The sequence below is a fragment of the Neofelis nebulosa genome, chromosome 1, assembly GCF_028018385.1.
Source record: "Neofelis nebulosa isolate mNeoNeb1 chromosome 1, mNeoNeb1.pri, whole genome shotgun sequence".
Taxonomy (NCBI): Eukaryota; Metazoa; Chordata; class Mammalia; order Carnivora; family Felidae; genus Neofelis; species Neofelis nebulosa.
Genome location: NC_080782.1, coordinates 34,071,211 through 34,096,850, shown reverse-complemented (window position 1 = coordinate 34,096,850; position 25,640 = coordinate 34,071,211). Strand labels below are relative to the sequence as shown.

Here is a 25,640-nt window from a genome sequence, read left to right as displayed (position 1 = left end):
TCTAGCATTTCATTCCTAGGTGTTCTTGAATCTCCCACTTAGATGAAGAATTACAAAAGAGAGAAGCTGATGTGTACTCTGGAGCTGGGCTCTATGGGTTTGAACCCAGCTTTCTGGGAGGATCTTCCTAGCTGCCCCGCCTTGGGGGAAAACTTGATTGGCTCTAGCTAGTAGACCAGAAAAGGAAGAGAATCTTGAACCCATAGCAGTGACTTAATTATGGAAGTAAAGATGGATAAGGCTCTCAGACGTAGCCGTGACTGGCAGCTATACCCACAGAACCCATTCCTAAAATAAGGTGTGAGTCAAGTGCTCTGTTGATTCACTGTTTTGAGACAGCTCTCTAAAACTTATGCCTGTGATTTCCCACAAAAGCGTCTCATTGCAAATGAGGGCATATATTCTGTTGAGAAAGAGAAGGTAAGAAAAGGCCAGGGGGAATTTCTAACATAATATGATGGTTTTGGAATCTTTACCTATGATATTCTCTCCTGAAGGCTACCGAATAGTAAGCCATGGTATGACTAACATAAATCAACGGGATACTCTCTTACAAAACTATCTCATTGCAAAAAAAGGACAAAGATTCCTTTTACTAATTTTACTTTCTCCTTTCGTTTACCTAACATCTTTTGACCTACTTATTGATTTATTCCGTGTTGGTGTTAAGAATTTAGCTTGTGATTTTAAAGTCACTCCTATTAAAATAATAGTGGCTTTCCTCACTCCTTCCAGAGACCTTGTCAAAAAATGTTATTTTTTCCACTTCAAATATAGATCTAGTCTACAAATACTGAAGTGATAATTAGGGCTTATGCAAGATTGTTTCATTTTAAAAATTAGCTGCTTTTTTTTTTTTTAAAGGAGTTAACTCTCCAAATCTTTCTTGTTCAAGAATATAGCTTTAGAAAGAAGGCATTTTAAAGTCATAACTTACATAAATGATTTAAGTAAGAAATGTGTGAGAGGAAAAGTGATAAACATTACTCATTGACCCCTTTTGTGTTACTGTATATATTTCTTATGAACACATGTCAGCATGTATCATTATTATAGTTTTAGCACACAGCATATGGCACCCTTCTAAAATTAGAATATATTCAAATTTCCCAGTGGCCTTTACTAGGCCCCTAGAAAACCCAGGTGCACAACCAAAAATTAGTAACGGTGAGAGAATGTAATTGCGAAGTTGTTAAAATTTTCTTTTCTAGAGAGAAGCCACAGTAATCAAAAACTGCCCTAGCAGCATTAGTTCAGGTGAACTCTCCTGTGAGTTTTTTGAAATATGAAGGAAATCGCATTTCTTTTTGGTTCAGGATAGCTGTTGCCATTTCTGATAGCTTTTCCAAAGTGAGGTTTCTCATTTTATGAAGTAAAATTCTCAGACTTCTTTCCGCCGCTCCCATTCCTGCATGCCCTAAGTCTCTTCACAAGTACCCTCTTGCCACATCCCCCCAGACGACAATATCTCCTGACTCCAGCACTTTGCCCTTCCCATTTCTTCTGCCCGGAATGCCCTCCCCATCCTTTTTTTTTTTTGTTTCTGCCTTCTGAGGGGAGCTTTTCCTCTGTTACAGCATTTATCACCACGTGGTACTGTGATTAGCTGTTTGCCTATCTCCTCCATTAGATTGGGAGCACTTCGTGGGACCTTGTCCTACTCATCTTTGTATCCCCAGCATCTGGCACAATGCCTGGCACATAATAGATGATCATTAAATGCTCTTTGATTCACTGAGCCAGCAATTTTAAAATATAAGCATCGCTTTGCAGTTTTAGAAATGTTCTGCCCATTCTACTTGATTGGCGTCATTATCCTGCCGTGGTCTAAGGAAGCAAAAATGTCTTATACTCAGTGGTTCTTCCTGACAGCTTTATATTTGAGGCCTTTGTCAGACCCTGAATTGAGAGACTCGATAATCTGCTGCCAGCTGTTCTATAATTCCTTTCCTTATTACTGTGACTAGCTTCCTCTGACTTCCCTGGGATCATTTTATCTCAAGGTGTGCCTTTTAATGCTGGCTGGAATAGATAGTGTGTTTCATTCAGTAGGCTTTTATTACGCAGTTAAAGCAGAAGAAGCCATATGGTAGTTAACTAGATATGCAGAGGGTTATCAAATGGTGGCAAATAAACTGGCCTTGTAAAAGCAATGGCCTGTTGACTCAGGCAAGAACTGGCATAGCAAATATGCAAGTACAGAAGAGTATTGAAGGTATGGAATTAAAATCATGTGTTGCATAAGAGGGGAATGCTGTAGTGTTCAACAACCTAGAGTAATTAAAAAGATACATTAATTTGCATACTTTAAGGTCTTTTTATAGCACATTGAGGAACAAATGTAGACTTAACAACATGTAAGGGCTGGAAGGAATACTAGGCATTATTTAAAACTCAACTTTCACATTTTAGAGATGAAATGAGTTTAAATGGTACACATAAGAACACAGTGTTAGATGACATTAGGGTTAAAACCAGAATCCACATCTTCTGACCCCAAATCCAGTGCTCTATATTATACTCTGTTGTCTCAGTTTTTTAAGTATAGGTGAAATACATGGCATTGGAGTCAAATGGCAAAGTTGCTCCCTTACAGAGTACTGGCATCAACAAATTACTGTTTTCCATCGCCCATAGCCACTTGTCTTTAATGGGGGGAATTCTGAAAAACCAGGGTGCGTCTTTTAATTGTCATTCTTCATTTTTCAAATATGGCATTAAGTTTTAGGGATGAGCTGTATATGCCATAAAAGACATTTTAGATGTGAGACTTCAGCTTCATTCACTGTAGGTTTTTCGGTCATTGCTGTGAATGATGACCTCAGAGTCTGGACCGACCTGCTTAGGATTCCTAGTGATGACCAGAGACCGAAATTGAGTTTGTGGGGAAAAACTGGAGCCAAGTGATGCCAGCCACAAAACCGTTCGTGTGTACCTGCTATTTGTATGAAGGGAACAGCCATTTGCTCTTACTGTTAACATCACAGCTGAGAATGTTTGAATATGTTTGAATTTCTTTAGGACGTAAAGATCTAGTTTCGGAAATTGTACCATGAGCGGTGGGAAGGGCATCTTCTTTTGAAGTTTATTTTTGCATTGTATGTCTACCTTATACTAAATCAGGAAAAAGAAACATGGCACTTTAATGTTCTTAATGAAATTAATAAGATTCCACATCGGTTACTGCTTTATAGAAGTGAAATGTACAGAGAACGTTTAAAAGGTAAAATGAAGAAAGAAAGCTCTTGTTCTATCCCACATGGTGAAGGGTTTTAAATTTAGGAATTATTGAGTCATCCACAAGGTGAATCCTAGTTGCAATTTCTGTTAGATTAAGCAGCCATTCGCTGTGTTCTGGAAATGCTAGAGATTAACCCAATTCTAGTTAGCAGTTTATGTGTTAAATACTGCATTCTTACATTATGAAGAGCTCCAAGGACGATTAACAGCTCGAAATTAAAGTCAACAGTCTTAAAAGAGTAACCTTTCAAAGTTCTAGTTGGTGTCACTAATAGGCAGTTTTTTGGTGGCTGTAAAAACCCAACACAGACTTTCTTTCTCTTCCTGTTTCTCCGTAACTCTCTTCATTGAAAAATGTTCCTAGTTTAATTCTTTTAATTATATCATGTCTCCCTGTTTTCCTTGGGGTATGTGATAATGGTGTAATTTTTTTTCCTTAGTGTTGTAGATAAGACTGGTGCTTTGAATGAACATGTTAGAAGTGTTTTAATTCCTTTGGGTAGATGTACTCCTTTTAATTACTTCTCTGGATTTGCTACAGCCCTAATAAAATTTCCTTTCAGAAGAAGACATGACAAATAAAATTTGGATATTTGTAATACTGCCTGGATGTTATTAAATCACATACTTAGTGAAGATTGACATTTTTGGTCAAATTAAAAAAAAATGCTAGCAAAATACCAGCATGGACTAGACTGTTTGGATATAGTATTAGAGTCAGTGGAAATGAAAATAATACTTGTCATAAACTGCTTTTAAATTTGTCTTTTGAGGGGCGTCTGGGTGGCTCAGTCGGTGAAGCGTCCAACTTCCGCTCAGATCATGATCTTGCGGCTTGTGGGTTTCGAGCCCCACAATGGGCTCAGAGTGCACTTCAGATCCTCTGTCTCCATCTCTCTCTGCCCCTTCCCCATTCACATTCTGTCTCTCTCAAAAATAAATAAACCTTTAAAAAAATAATAAATTTTTTAAAAAAATAGTCTTCTCCATTACAAAAACTATTGGGATAGTTCATGAAGAAAGTAATATTCCTACTTTTTTTGGATCAATATGGCATATTTTGCTGCTAATCATAGTTTTAGTAAATTAATCTTCTTCTAAAAAGTTCTTCTAAAAAGTTCAAGCTGCTACACCTGTTTTCCTTCTCATCCCATGTTTCAAATGAGACATCATAGAGAGGAAGGATTGTTTTTGTTTTGCAATGAGGGACATCAGGTTGAAGGTGGTTATGAGCTCTGAGGTTGGACAGCAAGGGGAGAAAGAAAGGTTCTTCTGGGTTTTTTGGGTATAGTCTTTGTGCCTGTGCTTAGGTAAGCCCTTTTATATTTCCTCTTCAAACAATTATTAGACCAGGTATTCTTTTGCAACATTTGTACCCTGCTGAATATCATTTTTTATTTTCCTAACCAGTAGAGACCATTTTCTATCTTAATAGTATCAGCTCTTTTTTCTGGCCTTGTATCATTCACCAATTTGATCAATGCACTGTTTAATTTTTACCCATTGTGTTCTAGACATGATAATAAAGTAGCTTAGAAGACACAGAATATATACAAACATAACATCAATTAAAAAGGTGCTAGGGGCACCTGGGTGGCTCAGTCAACTAAGCATGTGACTCTTGATCTCACTTTAGGTTTTGATCTCAGGGTTGTGAGTGAGTTCAAGCCCCGGGTTGGGCTCCACCTGGATGTGGAGCCTACGTTAAAAAAAACAAAACAAAAAAAAGCACAGCTATAGGAAGAAAGAAAAGCAATGGTAGGGCTTTAAAATGGAGGTGGAATTGGACCGAAAAATCATACTGTCATGGCAAACATGAATGAGTACAAGATGTCAAGTAAAAATATAGTACATACCATATAAAATAAACTAATCAGATCAGGTGAACTACAACTATTCTTGCTATGAAAACTAGACAGAATTTTATCTTAGGCATTGTGTTTTAATTGCAAGAAAGAACTCATTTGATTGTAAGAGGGAGAAACTGACTCTTTGTAACTATGGTATAAAGCTATTGGTTTGCCCCAGGGGCAGACTCTTCTTGGAGCATTAAGAATGTTTGGACCCCTTGAACATTAAAAAAAAAAAACAAAAAAACCCACAAAAAACAGGGTGCCTGGGTGGCTCAGTCGGTTAAGCGTCTGACTTCAGCTCAGGCCATGATCTCCTCGTTTGTGAGTTCGAGCCCCGCATCGGGCTCTGTACTGACATCTCAGAACCTGGAGCCTGCTTCAGATTCTGTGTCTGAACTCTTTCTCTGCCCCTCCCCTGCTCATGCTCTGTCTCTCAAAAGTAAATAAACATTAAATAAATTTAAAAAAAAGAATGTTTGGACCCCTTGAATATTGTTTTTCTCACCCAGACTTTTGCAACATATTTGGAAGTCCTAAGCCTGAGATTGTCTTCTCTTACAGAGATGGAAATGTATCTGTTCAGAATTGCCTGTTGCACCCAGACCCTTTCCTCTTACCACAGTGGACTCAGAATGTGCTCCCTGTCTTCATCGAAGGCCTTGATAAAGATGTTGAACAGGATAGGACCAAAGACCCCAGCCCGTTAGATTAGGGCTTCTCTTCTGATCTGGGGTCTAGCTGACACTGAAGAGTAGGAGCAGGGGCCAGGGGGGCGGTGTTTATGGACCAAACACCTGAAATCTCATGAAGGATTTTGTAGTTTGTGTGGCTTTCATTGGATTCATAAAGAACTACGCATTTCCCCCAGAGTTAAAACTACAGCATTAGAGATGTCTAAGGATTTCTCAGGCCGGCAAATACTTCTGTGATTCTTCAAGTACTTCTCTACTATTTGCACATCAAAGTAGGCTTCCTATCTATTTTCTTCATTGCTGTATCTAGTATGTGCTTAATTCGTATTTGTTGATTTTAAGTGAATGTATCCAAGTCCTATTTCCCTGCTGAGTCTGTAAAACTTTTGTGACGAACTTGGTTAGGTTCTTTGTGAAATCACACTCTGCTTTTCTCCTCTCCAGTGTGCTAGCCTGATCTGCAGGTTAATGAAGTTCATTCTGCATGGTGTGGTCTGTGGGGGAACTTGTACTGCTGTCTCACAATAGTCTTTTCTCTGTTTAATGACCTTACAGACTATCTGTGCAATAATCCATTTTGGAATACTGTTGTGAATTGAGCCCCTCTTTCGGAAAGAAGTCTATATGCTTCTCTCCATCTGCTGACACTGCTACCATTTTTCACTGGGCTGTAATTCTCTGACCATATTTTCAGGCCCTTTAAGAATCCTGGGTTATAATTTTTGTGGGTCTGCAGCCTAGTATTAGTTCAGAGAATCTATCTCTTCTTGGAATTCAATTCCTCCTTAGCCCTGTTAGTATTGCCCTTTCCTCCTTACTGGGGAAGTCAGGAGCAAAATGGAATTGAACTACGGCACTTTTTTTCTGTCGTCTCTCAAGCAGTGGTGATTATCATTTCTGAATTCTCCATCAGCAACAGCAAAATCATCCCAGAAACCACTTTCATCATCTGTAACATTTTGGACATGACTTGTTTCATTCCGATTTGTACCTTTTGACACACCTCTCAAAGTTTCAGGTGACTCCCATTTGCTCTAGACCATGCTGGTCTCTCTTTTGTATGAGCCCTTGTAAGATATGAGGAAACACATATCTAGCCATGTTATACCTCTTACACTCTTCTTTATATGCTATTCTCTTCATTACCAAGGCGATCCGTTTTTGTATTATCAGAATGGGGGTTTCAAAAGCCTCATAAGTCTCTTTGTCTTCTAGAGTTTCTGACTACTTGATTCTGCTTTTTTTTTTCCTCTCAACTTTTTCCAGTCTGCTTTTCTTCAAAGACCAGGATACATTTCTGCTTATGTCCAGGATTCATTTCCCAGGCCACCGCAAATTCCAATTTTACATTGTCACTTTCTCTCAGGGATTCCATCATTTCTACTTTACCAAGTTTATCCTTATTGGTTACCCTTATCTGGTAGAGGTCCAGAATCATGATTTCTCTCACTTGTTCATTCTCAAATATAGAACTTGTCAGAAGGCATTATAGAAATTTTCAGAGGAATGTGATGATCAGAAGATATTCAAATAGTGTCTCTCATGATATGACTGTCTTATTTCTGAGCCAGTTTTGACATTCCTACTAAAAATACATCCTCTACATCTTTAGTTTGGAGAGCACTGTGATTGTATGGCCATTAGTGCGATATTCCCTATCTTTTTAAACTCACGGTAAATATACCACATTTCATCACTAGGTCTGTGGCTTCCCAGGCATGTGCATATTTTTCTTGACATAACATGTTCTGTGAGCTTATTTTCACTGGGCATTGTAGAGAATCTATTGGTATGAGATCCAGTCAACAAGGTTTCAGTCATGGCTACACAATCATATTTACCACTGTCGTTAAGGTTGCAAATTCATTAATAGCCTAGCTACTCATCTTTTCAGTCTGTGCATTTATACATAGATATCTAAGACCATTTGTAATTTGTTCCAGGTCCTTTTAGCTTCCATGCCATTTTATCTTATATTTTTTGTACTAATCTTATCATCTCTTAGCATGAAGCTTAATACAATATGCACCTTCTTGCTCCTTTGGATTTTTTAATTGTTTTTTTTTTTTCATTGTTTTTGTTTGTTTGTTTGATTGATTTGCCTCTTTGGATTCTTGGGAAGTATGCCCTGCATGCTGACCTCCCTTTTTCTCCACATTTTCTCTTCATCTGACCCAGAGACATCCAGAGCACCTCTGCATCTAACTTGTAATGTTTTCTCTTATGGCTCATTGCTTCCGTCTTCCATTTTTCTAGTCTTCCACAGATTTTGTAATTTGGGATCACTTCGTGTTTTTCATGATTCTAGACATTAATGCTTGTTGTTGTTGGCTTTTTTTCTTTCTTGCCAGAAGAAATTCATCCTAACCTGTTTTGAAAGTTAAAATGACTCCAGAAAAACACCTTCAGTGTGATCCCTCCCCTTCAGCCCTCACCTAGTATCAAACAGCCCTCACCTAGTATCACTGTGACGTTTGCAGTGTAGGGCCCAATTTTTTTGTGGCTATCACAGATTCAGGTTGCCACTAAAATAAAATAAATACATAAGAAAGTTATTGCCTTGTAGCTCCTCTGTTCCCTTACCTGAGATATAAGTAATATTTGCCAAGTGAAAACAAAGACATTGTCACCCAAGAATGAGTTCTTATCCTTGTCTGAGCTTTAAAATAAAAGTTTTCAGAATTATAAGGTAGGAAGGGTATAGGGCAGAGAAAGCAACCTTTTAAAACAAAGTTCAAATCAATAATAATTAACATTTCCTAGCCTCTATTTTCCTGCTAATGACTGAAGACATGTACTAATTAGAGAAGCCTCAAGTGTCTGGGTTTCTAGATGAACCAGATGGTGCTGCCTAAGAACTATGCTTAGCGCCAGCCAGAGGTCTGGGTTGTTCTTAACTACCTTTCCTCCATCTTGAGCATATTTAAACTTAAATATGCTCACTGCTTTGCACTGAGATTTTCTTTGTTCTTTATTTTCTATCTTCCCCACTTCTGATTTCAGGAGGAACATTTCTGCCATTGTTAGTGAGTGTTCTTGTGAGCTTTTTACTTTTTTTCTTAACAGCCTCATTTTATTCATCTTTCTTTTCAGATTTCTTTTAGCTCTTATGTTATCGCCTGATCTCACTAGACTTGTTTCCCCCACTTTGGTTCTTCCTTACTTTTCTTTCTCAAAATCACACAAAGCCTGCACAGAAGGCTTCAGGCCCTTCGATAGCTAGCATTAAGATAGTTCTGCCTCTTCAGTTTTTTAAAACTCTTTTCACAGATTGTCTGAAAACATATGTTTTCTTCTTTTGGTTTGTACTTCAAATATTTTCTTCCTTTGCTATTAACTCTGCTAACCCACTCTAAGAAAGCTTTGAGTTTTGTATAGAAATTTTCAGTACTGTTTGTTTTGACAAATGCTGTACTTGCATTTTCTACGATATGAAAATCACTTCTATTAGGATGACAAAGCATAGAACTGATGACACTCAACCAGATTCCTGCTTTTCGTCAGTTGCTTTACCAGAACACGTTCTTTCACCCTATTTGTTGTGAAAGTCATGATGTTGTTACCCTTGGTAAAGAAACTTTGTCTTACCTTGATGTTTTTTGTCAAAACTTTCTTTATTGGAATCAGAAGAAAAGTGACTGGTTCCCATCAGCATTTCTAGCTTGAGTGATAAGTGTTATTATTATTATTTTCCTTTATGTTTCTTGTCCCTGCTGAAGGATAAAGGCTGGGAGACCAATTAGGAAGCTGCTACAATAATTCAAGCACAAGATATGAGGGTCTGGACTTTTGGAACAGCATTAGCCGTGGAGAATAATTGGCATTATCTTTAAAAAAGTAGACAAAAGAGTTTCCTTAATTCATTTCATAAAGTTGTAAGTGCTTTTAGAGTTTAGAAATCACAGTTTTGTTTTGTTTTTGTTTTTTGAGTCTCCCTGTTTTTGTTTTTGTTTTTTCTTTTTTTAATGTGTCCTTTTGGTACATGTCTAACTAATTAAGGAATTTATGACATCCTCCATTTATGTATTCTCTGGTTTGGGAAACTAATTACTTAGTGTCCATTGTATCTTTAAAAAACTGTAAGTTTTTCACCCCTTGATTATCAAAATAAAATGAAAAGAAATAACTTGTACTGTTACTCAGATAATAATTATTAACATTTCTGTGTATTTCCTTTCTGTTTTTTGTAGGTAGAGAGACAATTATGCCAAAGAGCATATCTATAAATAGTTATTTATACAAAATCTTACTTTTTATGAAACATTAACTTATGACATGTCATTAAGTATTATGAAAGCATAATATTGATATATCATGTGGATGTACCCTATATATTTTACTGTTATCCTGTTGTTGACAATTTAGGTTGTTTCCAGCTCATTCTTACTGTAACAAGTGGTATGGCCAATATTTTATTGAATACTAAATCTTCATATATATCCTCAGGGTTAATGGGTTAATGTATAAAAAAAATTGTTTAAGTCCCGAAACTCTTTGAAGGCTTGAATTGAATAAGTATAAAGATGTGAATTAGCCCTAACGGCTAAAAGTTCCAAGTACTTGAAGAAGTAGCATAATGCTTAGCTGCTCTGCATCTCCGGTATCTACTCCTCTTTACCTGGTCTCCACCCTGAGTGGGAACTACTGGAGCATAGAGAAGTTTTTGAGGGAAGGTGCAGATTACAGTGATGGGGAGTCCCCTAGCCTCCCTCGAACTCATTTTCAGATGAATGCACTTGTGCATCTCTACCCATTATTTCAGCTTGGATGCCCATATGTTTACTGACTCCTCCTTGGAGTTTTTGTTTGATTTTCATTAAGATCCTTCGAATTATCATTAAAGATAGCTTTTACCTACCACGTTCTGTTTTTCTCAGCTATTTGGGAGCAGTGCATAATACCCAAAATGATTCTTGTGATTCCTGGTATGCTTTCATTGGAGGAGGAGTGTGGTGTGGGCATACAGGGTAGAATAGCATATAAAGAGTGCTACTTGACCTCAAAGACCTCTGGAGAGCTCAGTTCTTAGTTCAGGAGGCACGTTTCATACAGGTCACTTTGCGCAAGTTAGTTCATTTAAGGAAATCGTTCTTTGCTTTGGATATGACACCTACTAAGCTGAGCACCCAGTAGTCTTCAAGGTAATATTTTTTCTTGGCACCAGAAAGATAGTTCTTTGACCCCAACAACATTGACCTTAGTTTGACCTTAGTTTTTCTTGATCGTGGTTATTCTGAGGTTCTTTTTATGTTGATGCAAAGATACTGTTTCATTTGTCCTTTTTTTCCCCCAGCTGACATCTATTTTTTTAATGTTTATTTATTTATTTTTATTTTTTCTAAATACAGTTTATTGCCAAATTAGTTAATATACAGTGTATACAATGTGCCCTTCATTTGTCCCTTTTAAAATGAATTATAAAGTAGCAGACTAACTAGGAGCATTTCATGCTGCTATATAATGCCCTTTTGCTCTGTAAATGACTTTAATTCTAATCACATTGAGCATTTCTAGTCATTAGTTAATATTTTCCTTTTTGAATTTCCATATTGAAATTAATGATCTGTCTTTAAGTAAAATTATTTCAGCAATTGCAGTTCTATCACGATCCTAGGATGCTAATAACAAATAATTAAAAACTGTTACAGATAGCATTTGTATCTATATTTAAAAAGCTTTTCAATGGACCAAGCAGATGTTGTTACAGATTTTTGTCTTTGATATGATAAATCTCCCATTAATTTTGAAAATCAGGGTTTAAGGGATGTGCTTTCAAGTTTTCCATAGTTGAGCTGCAATTTGTGACAGTTCAAGCAGCTGTACTGGGAAACCATTTGACAACTTTGTAACTGAGGCTCTTTTAGGCAGAGGCTAAGTTCTGGAGCTTTATGTTCTGTATTTTATGTTCAGACACATGTATTTGAGTTTCTTCTTTTTTGTGGGTCCAGAAGTGTCTGTGTGTAGTGTATTCTCTCTCTTTTGTATACATGCATATATATGTATGTTTATACATATATGCTCTCTTTTACATACATACACACATATATATGCACACACACCTACATACATACACATATGCATGTGTGTATGTGTATTTTACATTGTATATCCAACCTAAGTTGGAGATAAAGATGCATGGACTTTTTTCAAAATGAAAAATTTTTCAGTTTAAGCTCTCACTAATTAATTTATTTTCTCTTGGCCTAGGTTGAAGAAATTGTGGATATTGGATCATTTGCCCCAGAAGACATCCATATTCCTAAGATTTATGTACATCGCCTTATAAAGGGAGAAAAATATGAGAAAAGGATTGAGGTAATTGCATTAGTTTCTTTGTTAGAATTTATGAATCTGATTATCAGAGATTATGTGCCCCTGGGGCCATTCCAGATGATAGGAAATTAAAGCTGAATGGAAAGTCCTGCTTTGGATCTTAGTAGGGGCTTCTCATGTGTCCATCCTAAGGGGACATGATCATCTATGTTATTGTCCAGCCCATTAGTGCCTTGTGTTTACGAAAGTGTGGATCACCAAGGTACATGATTCTCTAGGCTGTGTCTTCCAGGCTTCTGTAACTGTCCTAATTTATTACACTGCATAGTTTTGGCTGTTTGTTCTACAGGGTAGGGAAGGCTTTAGCCCTGCTGGACTCTTAGTGTTTAATTATTCAGAAATGTCTATCAATCTTAAAGTTGCTTTGCAGTGTATAAAGTCCAGAAAGTCATTCCCCTCAGTGTTGGGCTCTGGGCAGCTGGTGGATGTGAGATCATGGCAAGGGGTAGGCATCAGGGGCATTGTAGATGTTCTAAGGCTACTGAGAGCATGAAGAATGCTCAGCTGGACCAAAATTGGTATCAAAATTCATAATTATCTAGGGGTCAGCAACAGAATAGACATGCAGTGGGAGATACTGGGGAATCAGAGATACCCTCTACCTTGCATCAAACAGAAAGACATTTTGCAATCTAAAACTAAGTTCAAGGGACTAAGAAGAGAGGATGTGGGACATTCGCAAATAGCAACCAGAGTCTATGTCAAGAAGATTTAGTAATGGAAATAGTTTCCTGGCTGGTTTTTGGATATTTTTATGATTTCTGTGATGCACTTGTAGCAAAACCAGTCCAGACTCTTCAGGTGGAAATACGCAATTGGCAGTAGCGACACCTGGTGAACACATTCTGACAGCCCGGCAAAAACAGAGTCCCAGGGTCTGTTCCTTGTTCTTTGCTCTGGCTCAATCCTTGAGCACCTGAGAAGAATTCAGTTGTAGAACTCTTAAGACTAATAGTAGTAGCAGTCAGTGTGATGGCAACAGAGGGATTACTTGCTTCAAAAAGACAGAACAGATACATCTTTCTCTTCAAACAGATCTGGCCTCTTTCACTTTCTAAAAAATTATTTCTGTCATCAAATACCACCCATGTTATTCTTAAAAAAAAAAACAAAAAACTCTCTGTTGTAGATTTGCCTCATAGTTTTAGTAAAGGGAGAGACCTACGTTTTTTTCCAATAAAATTTTAGATTTCGGCAGTGATAAAATACAGGGTATACCTCAATCATGAATAATTTCTGTTTATTTTAAAGCGTTTATCAGTCCGGAAAGAGGAAGATATAAAAGCCAAATCCGGTAAACCTGGAGATAATGTAAGGGAACGTATCATCAAGCGGGCAGCTCTTGAATTTGAAGATGGCATGTATGGTATCCTTTATCTTTCTGGGACTGGGCAGAGGCCTAGCCCTCACTTTTTCTTGTCTTTGTTTAAAATTGCATTTAATGTTTAAATGCTTTTAATGTTGCTGTTAGCACAGAGCCCAAGGTGGGGCTGGAACCCACGAACCATGAGATCATGACCTGAGCTGAAACCAAGAGTCAGACCTTTAACCAACTGATCCACTCAGGAGCACCTCCCTCACTTTTTCTATATTCATCAGGTGCCTAGGCCTCCTGCATAGTGATTCTTTTCTAGTCCCATTGTAATTTTTAAAACAATGGATAAATTTTTACAAAATGTGGCATATAACCTAAAGATATCAAGGTATATGAAATTAGAATTATGATCTGTTTGCCTTCTTAAAGCAAAATGGCAACTAAAATTTGCTTAGCTTTTTTCTAATATACGATGGATTTCAGTACAATTTGGCATTTGGCTAAAGGTTATTGGGAAAAGACATTACCCAAGATGAAGGTTTCAAATCTCTGAAGTACTAGTTATAACAGTGCTATTTACTTTTTCTGTGTTCTGACATTTGCATACTCATTGAAACGTAAGATTCAACTTCTTAACAACCGCTTGTTTCCTCTGCAAAGATCCCATGAGCGTACCCTTTTATGTCTAATGCTTTGTAAGGGTATTCAATGGACAGTACAAATTCTGCTTTAGATACTTTGTCAAAAAAAGAGATAGGTTGAGATAATGTAGTACAATTATTCAGATTAAAAAAATTTTCTTAATGTTTATTTTTGAGAGAGAGAGAGAGAGAGAGAGAGAGAGAGTGCAAGCAGGGGAGGGGCAGAGAGAGAGGGAGACACAGAATCCGAAGCAGATTTCAGGCTTTGAGCTGTCAGCACAAAGCCCTACATGGGGCTTGAACCCACGAACCACAAGATCATGAACTGAGCTGAAGTTGGATACTCAACTGATTGAGCCACCCAGGTGTCCCTTATTATTCATATTTTGGATGTGAGAGCCTCTTCACCATTTTGCTAGTTTTCAGTACATCAAACATTGAACTATATAATTCATATAACAAGTAATGCATATAAATACAAATAGTGTTTGATAAAATTAGTATTTGTTGAATGGCCTTACTTAAAGGCCTAGGACAGGAGGAACTAGAAACATGACAAGAGTCTGCATTCTGCGAGCTTCCCTGTCCATGAATATCATCTTTCAGACTGATACTGACTGGGAAAACTTTCTTTTTACCCCCACCACCTCATTTTTCTCTGTTTTCCAGTTTATGCCCTGTGTAATGGTGAGAGTTCACATAGGAGAGTGGAATATAATAGTGCCTCCTTTTCACCTCCTCTATCAGCAGGATATAGAGCCAACCAAGTTAACTTAGCAGGTAAAAGCTAGGCCCTGGGATTTCTTCTCACCTCCAGCCATTTGGTTACCCATTGATATTTAAATACTTACTGTATGATAACACTAATTTTAGATTCTAATGGCTTCTAGGTGTTCTTTATTCACCGTTACTCTATTACCTATGAAAAATATTTGCAAGTCAGTTCATATAAATGGTCTTCCCATATCACCTGCTCTTTCTCAACCCAGAGTACATAGACCTCTTTACCCCTGGCATTTGACCCACTAAAAAGTATTGAAGAATACTCCTCCTGTGTCACGTCCTGAAAAAATTATAGAATACGATGAAAGCATTTACGTAGAAGCATTGTAATGTAGGTTGCCTTTATCTGAAAATACTCACTCCTAATGGAAATAATATCTCAATGTGGTCTGTACATCACTGTGAGAAATAAAGTACAAACTATGCTAGCTTGTGATTTGTAGATGAGTTAAGTAGCTATTGTCATAGCTTCATCGAGTTCCTGTGTCTGTGAGCAGTGACCTGGTTCATGGAGTCATCCTGCCCCCCTCGCAGTCTGTAACACGGCAGCACATACAAACTTTATTTTTTCCGGCTCTGATTCACAAAGATCTCACTGTTACTGGAATCTCATCAGAGTGCTGTCATCCTCTGCACTAATTCTGGCTTGCGTGTGGTGGTCGAGGAGAGCATGGACAGCAGTTCCAGGCAAAGTGTGTGTACCTCTGATCTGAGGAGCCTGCTTGTGTTGAGAGGCAAGATTAAATCTACACCATCACATACAAATCGGGACCCAGTTTTGGTCATTTGAGGAAGAAGATTCGACACTCAGCTACTCTTTATGTGGTCTCAATTATATTCGCTAAAACTTACACGCCTCCCCCTTCTTTTATGTCCTAGAAAAGATTCACTTACCAATGAATGTTATCTCAGTGACCCAAAGGAATCGTTACAGTTTTGGGCAGACATTGGTATTGTCAGAAAACTTCTTTTTAGTTTAAAAATGATAGCCTTTTTTGAGAATATTAAATCATTATTTTTAGTTGGAGTTTTAAATAGTGAAAATTGCTTTTAAACAAAGGTCAAGCCATGTTTAATAATATATCAGTCATAATAAGTAGTAATAACATCAGTTCAAGTTTGCTAAAGCACATTAATGAATATAAAATATGCCTTACAATAAAAATGACCTCTTGGCTAGTCTTCTGAAGCCACTACTTTGTTATCTTTATGGGAAAGCATATTAATGTTATTGAAATCAGAAATTTTCTTTTTTTAAAAAATTAGAGGGGCGTCTGGGTGGCTCAGTCGGTTGGGTGTCCGACTTCGGCTCAGGTCATGATCTCGCGGTCCGTGAGTTCGAGCCGCACGTCGGGCTCTGTGCTGACAGCTCAGAGCCTGGAGCCTGTTTCAGATTCTGTGTCTCCCTCTCTCTCTGACCTTCCCCGATTCATGCTCTGTCTCTCTCTGTCTCAAAAATGAATAAACGTTAAAAAAAAAAATTAGAAAATAGTGCCTCAAGGATGATGGGAGAATGTAGTCAGTGATAATATTCAGAGCAAGTGCCTTTAGAATTGAGAAGTTCAGATTTATATATGTAGGAGATTTATGGCATAATCTCTTTACCTGTTTTGCAGTGGACCTTAACATCTTTTTTCCCCAGCTAATTTGGGCATAGGAATCCCGCTTCTGGCCAGCAACTTTATAAGCCCAAATATCACAGTTCATCTGCAAAGTGAAAATGGAATCCTGGGTTTGGTAAGACCAAAATTAAAGTTTTCTTTATCCAGTCTCGATGGAGAGTGAAGTAGTCTATACAATGAAATCTTCTGAGAGTTGTTAGCTTAAAGTTCCCCACCTTATTTTTTATATTTTTAACATCATAATAAAATATTTTCCCCCATAAAACAGTGGTAATTGTGAGCATGTAGTGTTGTATTTCATGTAGGAGATGGTAGTTCCCTGACTATGTGAGCTTTCTGACTGCTCCTCTTATGTTAGCTTGTCATTGTCTACCTCCCCTAGTGTACCTGCCTCAGAGAGACCTCACAGTGTCCGGTTTAGATAAACTATTTCTAACTTTTGTGTGGTTGGACAAGATAACGAAGGTCATTAAAAATTCTGTATTGTTCTAATGATCAATAAGATTCTGGATGAGTAACTGAAAAGTAAGGTTTTTACTTGAGGAACAGGGACATTTTTTGACAGTTGATGAATTTCAAAAATTCCTCTGACCTAATTGTCATTTCAAGGTCAGGTTGTTTGAAAGGGAAGAATTTTTCTCTTCCTCAAGATTAATCTTCCAGATGAGCTCAATATTCTCCTAGAATTCGTGCATACTTTTTATTCAATATTATATTAAGAAATACTTTTGCTTCCTGGATGACATTTTTTAAAAATAATATTAACTGTGGCAGAGGTTATTTATAGTTTGGCCAATTTATAAGATTTTTAATCTTCTGTTCTCAGTAGATCTTAACTGTTAGTGCAATAAAAACTGTCCATATGTAAGATGTATATCCAGTCTTTAAAACATGAATAATGATCATGAGCATACGGTTGACATGATCGAGGCAGTAATCTTGACCAATTTCAAAAGCACAAAACTTACATGAGTCTGAATAAAAGCAGATTCATATTACCATCAAAGACTCACATATCTTCAAAATGTGATTATTTATAGAGTGACCAGTTCCCTCATTTTGAAGACAAGGTGTATCTTACCCATAGTCAATGTTTGAAGGAAAATTTACATAGTCCTAAAACATAGTTGCCACTTCAGTTTATTTAAATGATATATGTTTGGTCCCTCTTTTTGGAACTATGTTAGAATTTCCTCATTTTTCGTTCTGTCTTGTGCCTTTTTCCCCATTTCTATTTCCTCATCTTTTGTTTACTATATATTATGTTATGAAACTACTCACCCGATTGAAGTAATGTAGAGGTGCCTTGTAAAAATACATACAAAATTAAAAAGCAAAATTGAGAGTAATCAGGCAAAGGAAAAATAAAAGCTTCACAACTTAGGTGTTGTAAGAGATAAGGTTAGGACTCCAAATTCGGGTTGTTAGATGCTGTATACCAAAAAATATGAAACTTTGCCTCTCCAGATCCTTCCAGTCCAGTAGGCAGCCATTTTGTTTATAGTCACTGATTACTACCAGGAAGATTTATGGATAACATTGGTTGCATAATAGGTACTAAATAATTACTTTTTGTTTTACTGACCTATATTTCTAATAGCTTAACATTTCTTTCAAACTTTGGTAATTTTTAGGAAATAGTTTTTGTTTATCACAGTTATTAGTGTAGGAAAGACTAATCAATAGAAGAAACAGCCATGAACACATTGGAATTATTTTTAAAAGGTTCACCTCGAGTCTTTTGATAGTAATTTCCCAACGTTTTTAGAGAAGTCATTTATATTACAATTTTAGTGTATGATTCAGTGAAGAACTTCTTTTACTAATTGAACTTGTGCTTTGACAGGGTCCATATCCGCTACAAAATGAAGTTGATGCAGATCTAATCAACGCAGGTAAACTCCCTCATTACGTGCTTTTCCAATGCTGTTAATTTAGGGGTTTTTTTTTGGCAAATAAGAGTAAGGAGTTGGGCTTGATTCTTTATCTTTTCTTGGAGAGTGCTCCAGTGTGTTTTTCACTGAGGAGGGGAGAGAGGACTTCCTAATCTTTTCTTTGTCTGGTGTGCTTATCGTCTCTTGTTTAGGGAAGAATAAGATAAGGGAGAAATTGTAGGTGGGGTTACATATAGTGGCAAGAGCTTTGGTGGGTAGATCAGTCAGGGTCCTGGCTATATGTATAGAGCACTCCCAAATAGGGTAACGAATAGAATTAAAGGAAAGAACAGTTTACAAGGGTATGAACAAGACTGAGGGAAACCAGGAAAGGATGGTGAAGCACCACAGGGAGTAGGTAGTGGGAGAGGGCCACCTAATAGGAGCAATGGTCTTTGATAGAGAAACAGCCATCTTGCAGAAATCTGGGTGAGGGAATGGGGGCTCTTCTGTTGGACCTTCTGCTTGTGCCTCCCATTGGCCAATCCTAGGTTGAAATATGTCTGCCTTTTTATGATGGGGTGACAAGTGGATCCATCTAGGCAAAAGGAAGGATCTGGCACACTGGGGTTTTTGTTCTGAGCAATATTTACTGTCCCTCTAGTTGTCATTGGAGTAGGAGAGCATTCTTCAAGAGTTCAAGGGTGCTGAATGATGTACTCTGCCACTCAGTGTGACCCAGTGATGTGAGTAATGGAGTTTTTTTGAACTGGGACTCAACCTGTCTTTATTCCCACATGCATATGCTTTGCCTTTTTTTTTTTTTTTTTTTTTTTTTTTAATTTGACTGTGACGTAGAGTTGCATGTGGTAGCAGCCTAGAGGAGAAAAAACAAGCCAGACCATCTGGTCATTGTCACTGCCCATGCTTGAGGTAACACTGCCACCCTGTTGGGGCTGAAGATTATCCTTAGATTGGGGCTGCTCATAAGCTGATTTTTATATCCTAGCATGATTTTCTTTGCCCTTTTACTCTTATTCACTCTACCCCCACAAAAGTATTATTTCACATTCAAAAATAGTACATGTAAATCTCAGAAGAGAAGCAGTATTAGCTGAACATAAAGGCCAGCTGCCAAGCAGAATTGATGTTTGATACTTAGAATTTTTGGAAGTAAAACTGCTTCTGGTTGAATAGTTGAATTAGCTAACACGACTCAACCCTGAAAGGCCCACTGTGATAAAGCAATGACATTTAACTAAGGCTGTAATTTAATTGTACTGTACCCTTTAGCAATAGCTCATTGATCTGTGAAAATATTTGCTGCTTGGTTTAATTAATTTATGATGTTAGTGAGTTATTTGCAAAATGAATAACTCCCATTTTCCAAATTTTAGGCCTTAGTTCATAAAACCCACTTCCCTTGGAAAAGTAGTTAATCTTTTCAGTGACTATTGGACAGTAGCCCTATTTCTGATTCCATGAGCTTAAGAGTAGCTCAACCCTAATGAAGCCACTAGTTTTATTATTTAACTTCTGAAATACATTGTATAATCTTTGACTGCTTTGTAAAACAATAATTCATTGCTTTTGGGAAGCCAAGCTGCAAATCAGTTTAATAATATTTCAGCTCCTTCATCAAAGTTCTTTTTGGGATTTATGTTGCTTTTGATTTTGGAGCTGCCTAATTTAGGGAGGAAATAGTTTGAGCTAAAGAACCCAGAATATATATTTGTGGTCTCCTCAACTCTTCAGATTTGGAAGTTACCTGCAAGACCCATTGTTTGTGTTAATTTGAAAGGATTTTTACAGAAATCCTTTGGAATGAATACCAAGAGTTACATTTCTGGGTGTAATCAGTGTATTAAAATTTTTAGATAACTATTTCTAAGGATCCCTTTTTCTAAATAATGACTTCATGGGTTATGTAAAAATGGATTGCCACTTGCATAGCACTGTTTGGTTTGTGGCATACTTTCTCACATGTGTTATATACCATTTGAGCCTTAAGTAAAAACTTATTGTACAGATTGGGAAACTGGGGCACAGAAAAGTGATGTGATGTGCTCAAGATCCCATTGCTAGGGACTGGACTCACACACAGCCTGCTGTCCTGGCCCCTGGCCTTTTCCTCTACACATTGAGTTGAACCCACTCCTAACCTGAGTTTTACAAAGGTTTAGAAGGCAGTGCTGACAGCAGCATTTCAGAGGTCCTGTTAAGATTTGGAATATTCCAATGCAATTGCGCAACTTTCAGTCAGTCTCATGTTTTAGCTTTCTTTTTTTTTAATTAAAAAAATTTTTTTTAACATTTATTTTTGAGAGAGACAGAGCATGAGTGGGGGAGGGGCAGAGAGAAAGAGGGAGACACAGAATCCGAAGCTGTCTCCAGGCTCTGAGCTGTCAGTATAGAACCCAATGTGGAGCTCGAACCCACAGACCATGAGATCATGACCTGAGCAGAAGTCAGATGCTTAACTGATGGAGCCACCCAGGTGCCCCTTAGCTTTCATATTAATGTACATTTCACATTCTTCTCTACTTCTTAATTGTGTTTTCTTATTTTAATTAATTTAAAATTTTTCCTTTATTAAGTTTACTTTTTGAGAGAGAGACAGCGTGAGTAGGGGGAGGGTCAGAGAGAGAAGGAGAGAGAGAATCCCAAACAGGCTCCGTGAAGGGCTTGAACCTGCAAAACTGTGAGATCATGATCTGAGCCAGAACCAACAGACACTTAACTGACTGAGCCACCCAGTCACCCAGGTTTTCCTATTTTAATATCAAATAATGTTTTAAATGACTTACCTTTGGTTAAAACTCCTTTAGAAAGAACCACCATGTTAACCTCATGGCCTATAAATATCCTTGGCCCCTGTCGTGTGCTTCTAGGGCAGTGGTTCTGAATGAGCAAGTGGGGGATTTTATTCCCCTGGGGACATTGACAATGTCTGAAGACATTTTCGATTGCCAGTGTTATTGGCAAGTAGTAGAGGCCAGGAATGCTATTAATTATCCTACAATAATGTAACAGCGCCCCTCAAAGAGTTACCCAGTTCCAGATGTCAATAGTGCCTTCTCTCGAGGTCCTCGTGCCACAGCTGAAGAATCATAGGCCTGCAGACTAAGGAACGAATAGTACAGCGTTCAAGATCTATCTAATGGCTGGGACTGCCCTCTTCCAGCTTCATCTTCCACTACACCCTTCAAGGACTTCTGTGTCCACCCATACTGGACTAATGGGTCTATTCTTTTTTTTTTTTTTTTTTCTAATTTTTTTTTTTCACATTTATTTATTTTTGAGAGACAGAGACAGAGCATGAGCAGGGGAGGGGTAGAGGGAGAGGGAGATACAGAATCTGAAGCAGGCTCCAGGCTCTGAGCTATTAGCACAGAGCCCAATGCGGGGCTTGAACTCATGAACTGCGAGATCGTGACCTGAGCTGAAGTCGGATCCTTAACCGACTGAGCCACCCAGGCGCCCCCAAGTAGTCTATTCTGATCATGCCTCATGCTTTCCCTTCTCCATGCCTTTGCTCTTCCTGCATGCATCATCAGATTCATTTGTTCTGTCCCCTTCTTTCTGCATCCCCATCTCCTTATCAGTAATTTCCTATTGAAATGTGTTACACTTGTCCTTCAAGCTCCAGTTCATTTGTCCTCTCCAAATCCTCAGAAATGCCCCTGCTTTGAACCTGTAACACATCTAGTGTCTTTCATTTTGCCTTGTAATTATTCGTGTATATTTGTCTCTCTAGCTGAATAGTATATTCCTTTTGCTTTGAGTGGTGGTTCTCGAAGTGTGGTCCCCAGACCTACAGCATCAGCATCAGCATCACCAGAGACTTGTTAGAAACAGAGATTCTCAGGACTCATCACAAGCCCACTGAATTATGAACTCTGGGAGTTTAGCTCAGAGATCTGCCTTCCATGTGATTCTAATTGGTGTTAAAGTTTGAGAACTATTAGCTTAGGACGTCTGTGTTTTGGTTTGTAACACCGTTCAAGGCACATAGCAGACATTTTACTTGATATTGAATAAACACCACGTTAAATCATGAGCCCAAGGACTCAGTAACTGTGAAATTGAATAACTGTGTTTGCCCAAATATTACGAAAGGATCTAGACAAATGCAGAGAAAAACTGGAGGAAACAAGTCAATAAGGAATAGGCAAATAAGAAAGTTCTTTTCCTTTAAAATATTGATTGTATTGTTGATAACAGTTACTTATTGACCAAATTTGGACATTGTATTTGGAAAGCATGGATTCAACTTTAGGATATCTATTTTTACTTAGATATTGGATATTTAAAAATACTGACAACTAACTTGGCTTCCAGAGAATGTAATTTATAAGATTGCAGAATGTATTAGCAGGTGCCTGACAATAACTATATTTTATGAGAGTTGTTTTCTGGGCTCTTAAATAAAACTATGCTTCATAAATCACATGGGGAGAGCCAAGACTCTCTCACTGGTCTCCAACTTTTCTGTGAGCGATAAATAATGCCTTCTACGTACTGTCAGCTGGTGGAGATTGCCCTTTGGAAGTCATTGTGATTTAGCACGTGAAGAACAAAAATTGAGATTTTTATGTTTCTCTGCTTTTTTGTCCTATACATTCTTGCCCCTTGCACCTCATAGGACTGGTCAGGAACCAAATATACTGGATATGGAAGTTGTGTTAGGATCAAGTTTAGTTGTATCATGCCTATCCTGAAGCTTAGAGTTCCCAGGCTGGCGGTATGACTGCCACATAAGCCAGTTGCTGAGTAGCATTTATCCCTAGAGGGGCGATGGCATTATCTCTTTTACAAGTAGGCTCGGAGTGGGGAATATAATAATAGTGACAATAATGAAGCTTGTGTTTATGGAGTCCTTTCTCTGTGCCAGGTACCAGAGTAAGGACCTTATTTCATTTAATCCTCCAAATCCTAAACCAAAAAGCCCCTCCTGACCACACCAGAAAGTATTCTCCAAAGATTTTCATCTTACAGTATTTTGAAAGATGTAAAAATGTTTCCCTTGTTTAGAATCAGACTCCTTTTGGGAATAAATATTTCAGCACGATATAAATAGACTGTTTCTCTCTACTCGAGCTCAAATGGAGAGGGATATTGATGGAGAATTTAACTTTCAGGCAAGGCTTGAGAAGCTGAGGGTACAGCTGTGTTGCACAGCTGGGCATGATCTGACCACCCTAATCCTGTTGTGTCTGGGAGCTTTTCTCTTTTCCAACCCTGGTATCATAACTTTTCTTCCCCTTCTATTTGACTGCTTTATTACACTGGGATAATGCATGAGGTGTTCTCATACAGTTGACTTCTATTTGGCAAAATGGCATGTGAGTCCTTTTCTGGTTGAGGCCAGATTCTTCTCCTGGGCACTGTACTCACAGGAAATAGATCACAAAAAGAAAGCAGCTGAAATACAAGTCAGGTGATACTGTTGGTTGTGTGAGGATAGGATGAACTTGAAGATCCTTTTCAGCTCTTTAATTATGAGGTGTACATTTTAGGTGAGATCTTTCCAAGAGGACCTCTTAGAAGTTACCCTTAAAAAAAAAAAAAACAGTTACCATTAAATACATGAGCCAGTATTAGGATGTTATTCCCTGATCTCATCAAAGTCCTATGATTTTAACAGAAACTTAGAGGAGCAAGAGAGTTGAAATATGAGGCAGAGAGAGATTAAAAGAAGAGGTTCAGGCCTGATGATGTTAAGGAATTAGGTGGGGGGAACCTTACTTTCTAGATTATTTATTGTTTTGTTTTTTTTTTTAAGAAATATCTGAGGAGCATCTCTTGTGTCATTTCCTTCCAAGTTGCATATCTTTGCACACAATCTCTTTGCTCCAGTGACTTAGAGTGTTGCTAGATGCATCCCAGGGACTCCTTTTTCCCTCACGGTCATCAGCATTTAGCAGGGGCTTGTGGAGGGAGTGGGGGTTGGGGAGAGGCAGAAATGGTTAGAGGTGATAGGGGGTGCTTTGTAGAGAATTACAAAAACAATAAGAAAATTCAAAGTTGGTCTTTCTATTATCACCATGCAAGGGCAAATCTGAACAATACTTGTGACAAAATACTCCTCTTCACAAGGTGATAGTTCCCAGTGGATCTCCCACAACCCCACTGCCACTGCTGTTTGGTTAAAGAGGTCTTAGTTCTTTAGGAAACAGAGAAAGTATAGACCTCTCTCTGCATGATTTCCACTCTTAGAAATCTAATAGCCTTTTCTTTCCTTTGTTTCCTTTCTTGTGTATGTGTGTTTAGGCAAGGAAACAGTTACTGTTCTTCCAGGAGCCTCTTACTTCTCCAGCGATGAATCATTTGCAATGATTAGAGGGTATGTAACAACGGAGCCCCTCGTGTTTCACATGGCGTGGAATGAACTGAGTCATCCTCTGAGCGTGTTAGCAAGACTCCGAAACATAGCCACGTCTCCCAGCCAGCAAATGTTCATGGGCTCGTTCAGTTGCACCAAGATGTGAAATTATTCACATTGAATGTTGGGAATTGGAACATTCAGTTCACAGTTATTAAAAGAACCCCCCCCAAATGGAATTTCTATCTGTGTGCTGAGTATACCAAAGTAAATATTTTTAAAGTTCTTTCTAAGGATCCTAACGTTTTCTACAAAATTGTTTTCATTTTCTAGCTAGCGTTTGCCTTCAAATCAAGCCACATTCTCCCTCACTGAAGGAAACAGACTCACTGTGTACACCTGTTTTTTATTTGTTTTTGGAGACAATATAGGCTATAATTTTTTTTAAAGAACTCTTAATGGTTATTTCTCTATATCAGCTTGAGCTGGTTGATTTTGAAATCAGGTGTTGGGTAGGAGAAAGCAAATTTATTTTGGTGGCTATAGAATTATTTTAATTGCTGGCAGTTTCAAGCAAATGGGACATAAAGCTTACAAAGTTTGCTTTATATTTCCTTTTCTCTCTCTCAGGGGCCATGTGAATCTAACAATGCTAGGAGCAATGCAGGTTTCCAAATATGGTGACCTGGCTAACTGGATGATACCTGTAAGTACACATTTTTCTTCTGACTTACGCTTGGGTCAGAGTAGTTATTTTTGAAATACTAAGAAAAGTCTTGTTGAATTGCTATGAGAGCACAATATAATTATTACAAAAATGAAACATTTTCGTAACATTTAATATTTTGGTCAAATTTTGGTAAAACAGCTACTGAGAACTATTTGGCTTTGCCCGTTTGCTAGAGGACTAAAAGGCAGGATCAGGGCTAAAACACAATTTTCCATGAGGAACAGAGAATTGG

At 37.9% G+C, this 25,640-nt stretch overlaps 1 protein-coding gene across 1 annotated transcript in view; it reads left to right on the top strand.

Moving 5' to 3' along the window:
• Nucleotides 1–25,640, top strand: part of OXCT1 (3-oxoacid CoA-transferase 1) — a 138,914-nt gene that overhangs the window by 52,189 nt on the left and 61,085 nt on the right. Inside the window, exons 8-13 of the mRNA XM_058718573.1 lie at nucleotides 11,993–12,100; nucleotides 13,370–13,484; nucleotides 16,500–16,594; nucleotides 18,326–18,374; nucleotides 24,627–24,699; nucleotides 25,309–25,384. Of these exons, the coding sequence (XP_058574556.1) occupies nucleotides 11,993–12,100; nucleotides 13,370–13,484; nucleotides 16,500–16,594; nucleotides 18,326–18,374; nucleotides 24,627–24,699; nucleotides 25,309–25,384 (516 nt within the window). The remainder of the gene's footprint in view (nucleotides 1–11,992; nucleotides 12,101–13,369; nucleotides 13,485–16,499; nucleotides 16,595–18,325; nucleotides 18,375–24,626; nucleotides 24,700–25,308; nucleotides 25,385–25,640) is intronic.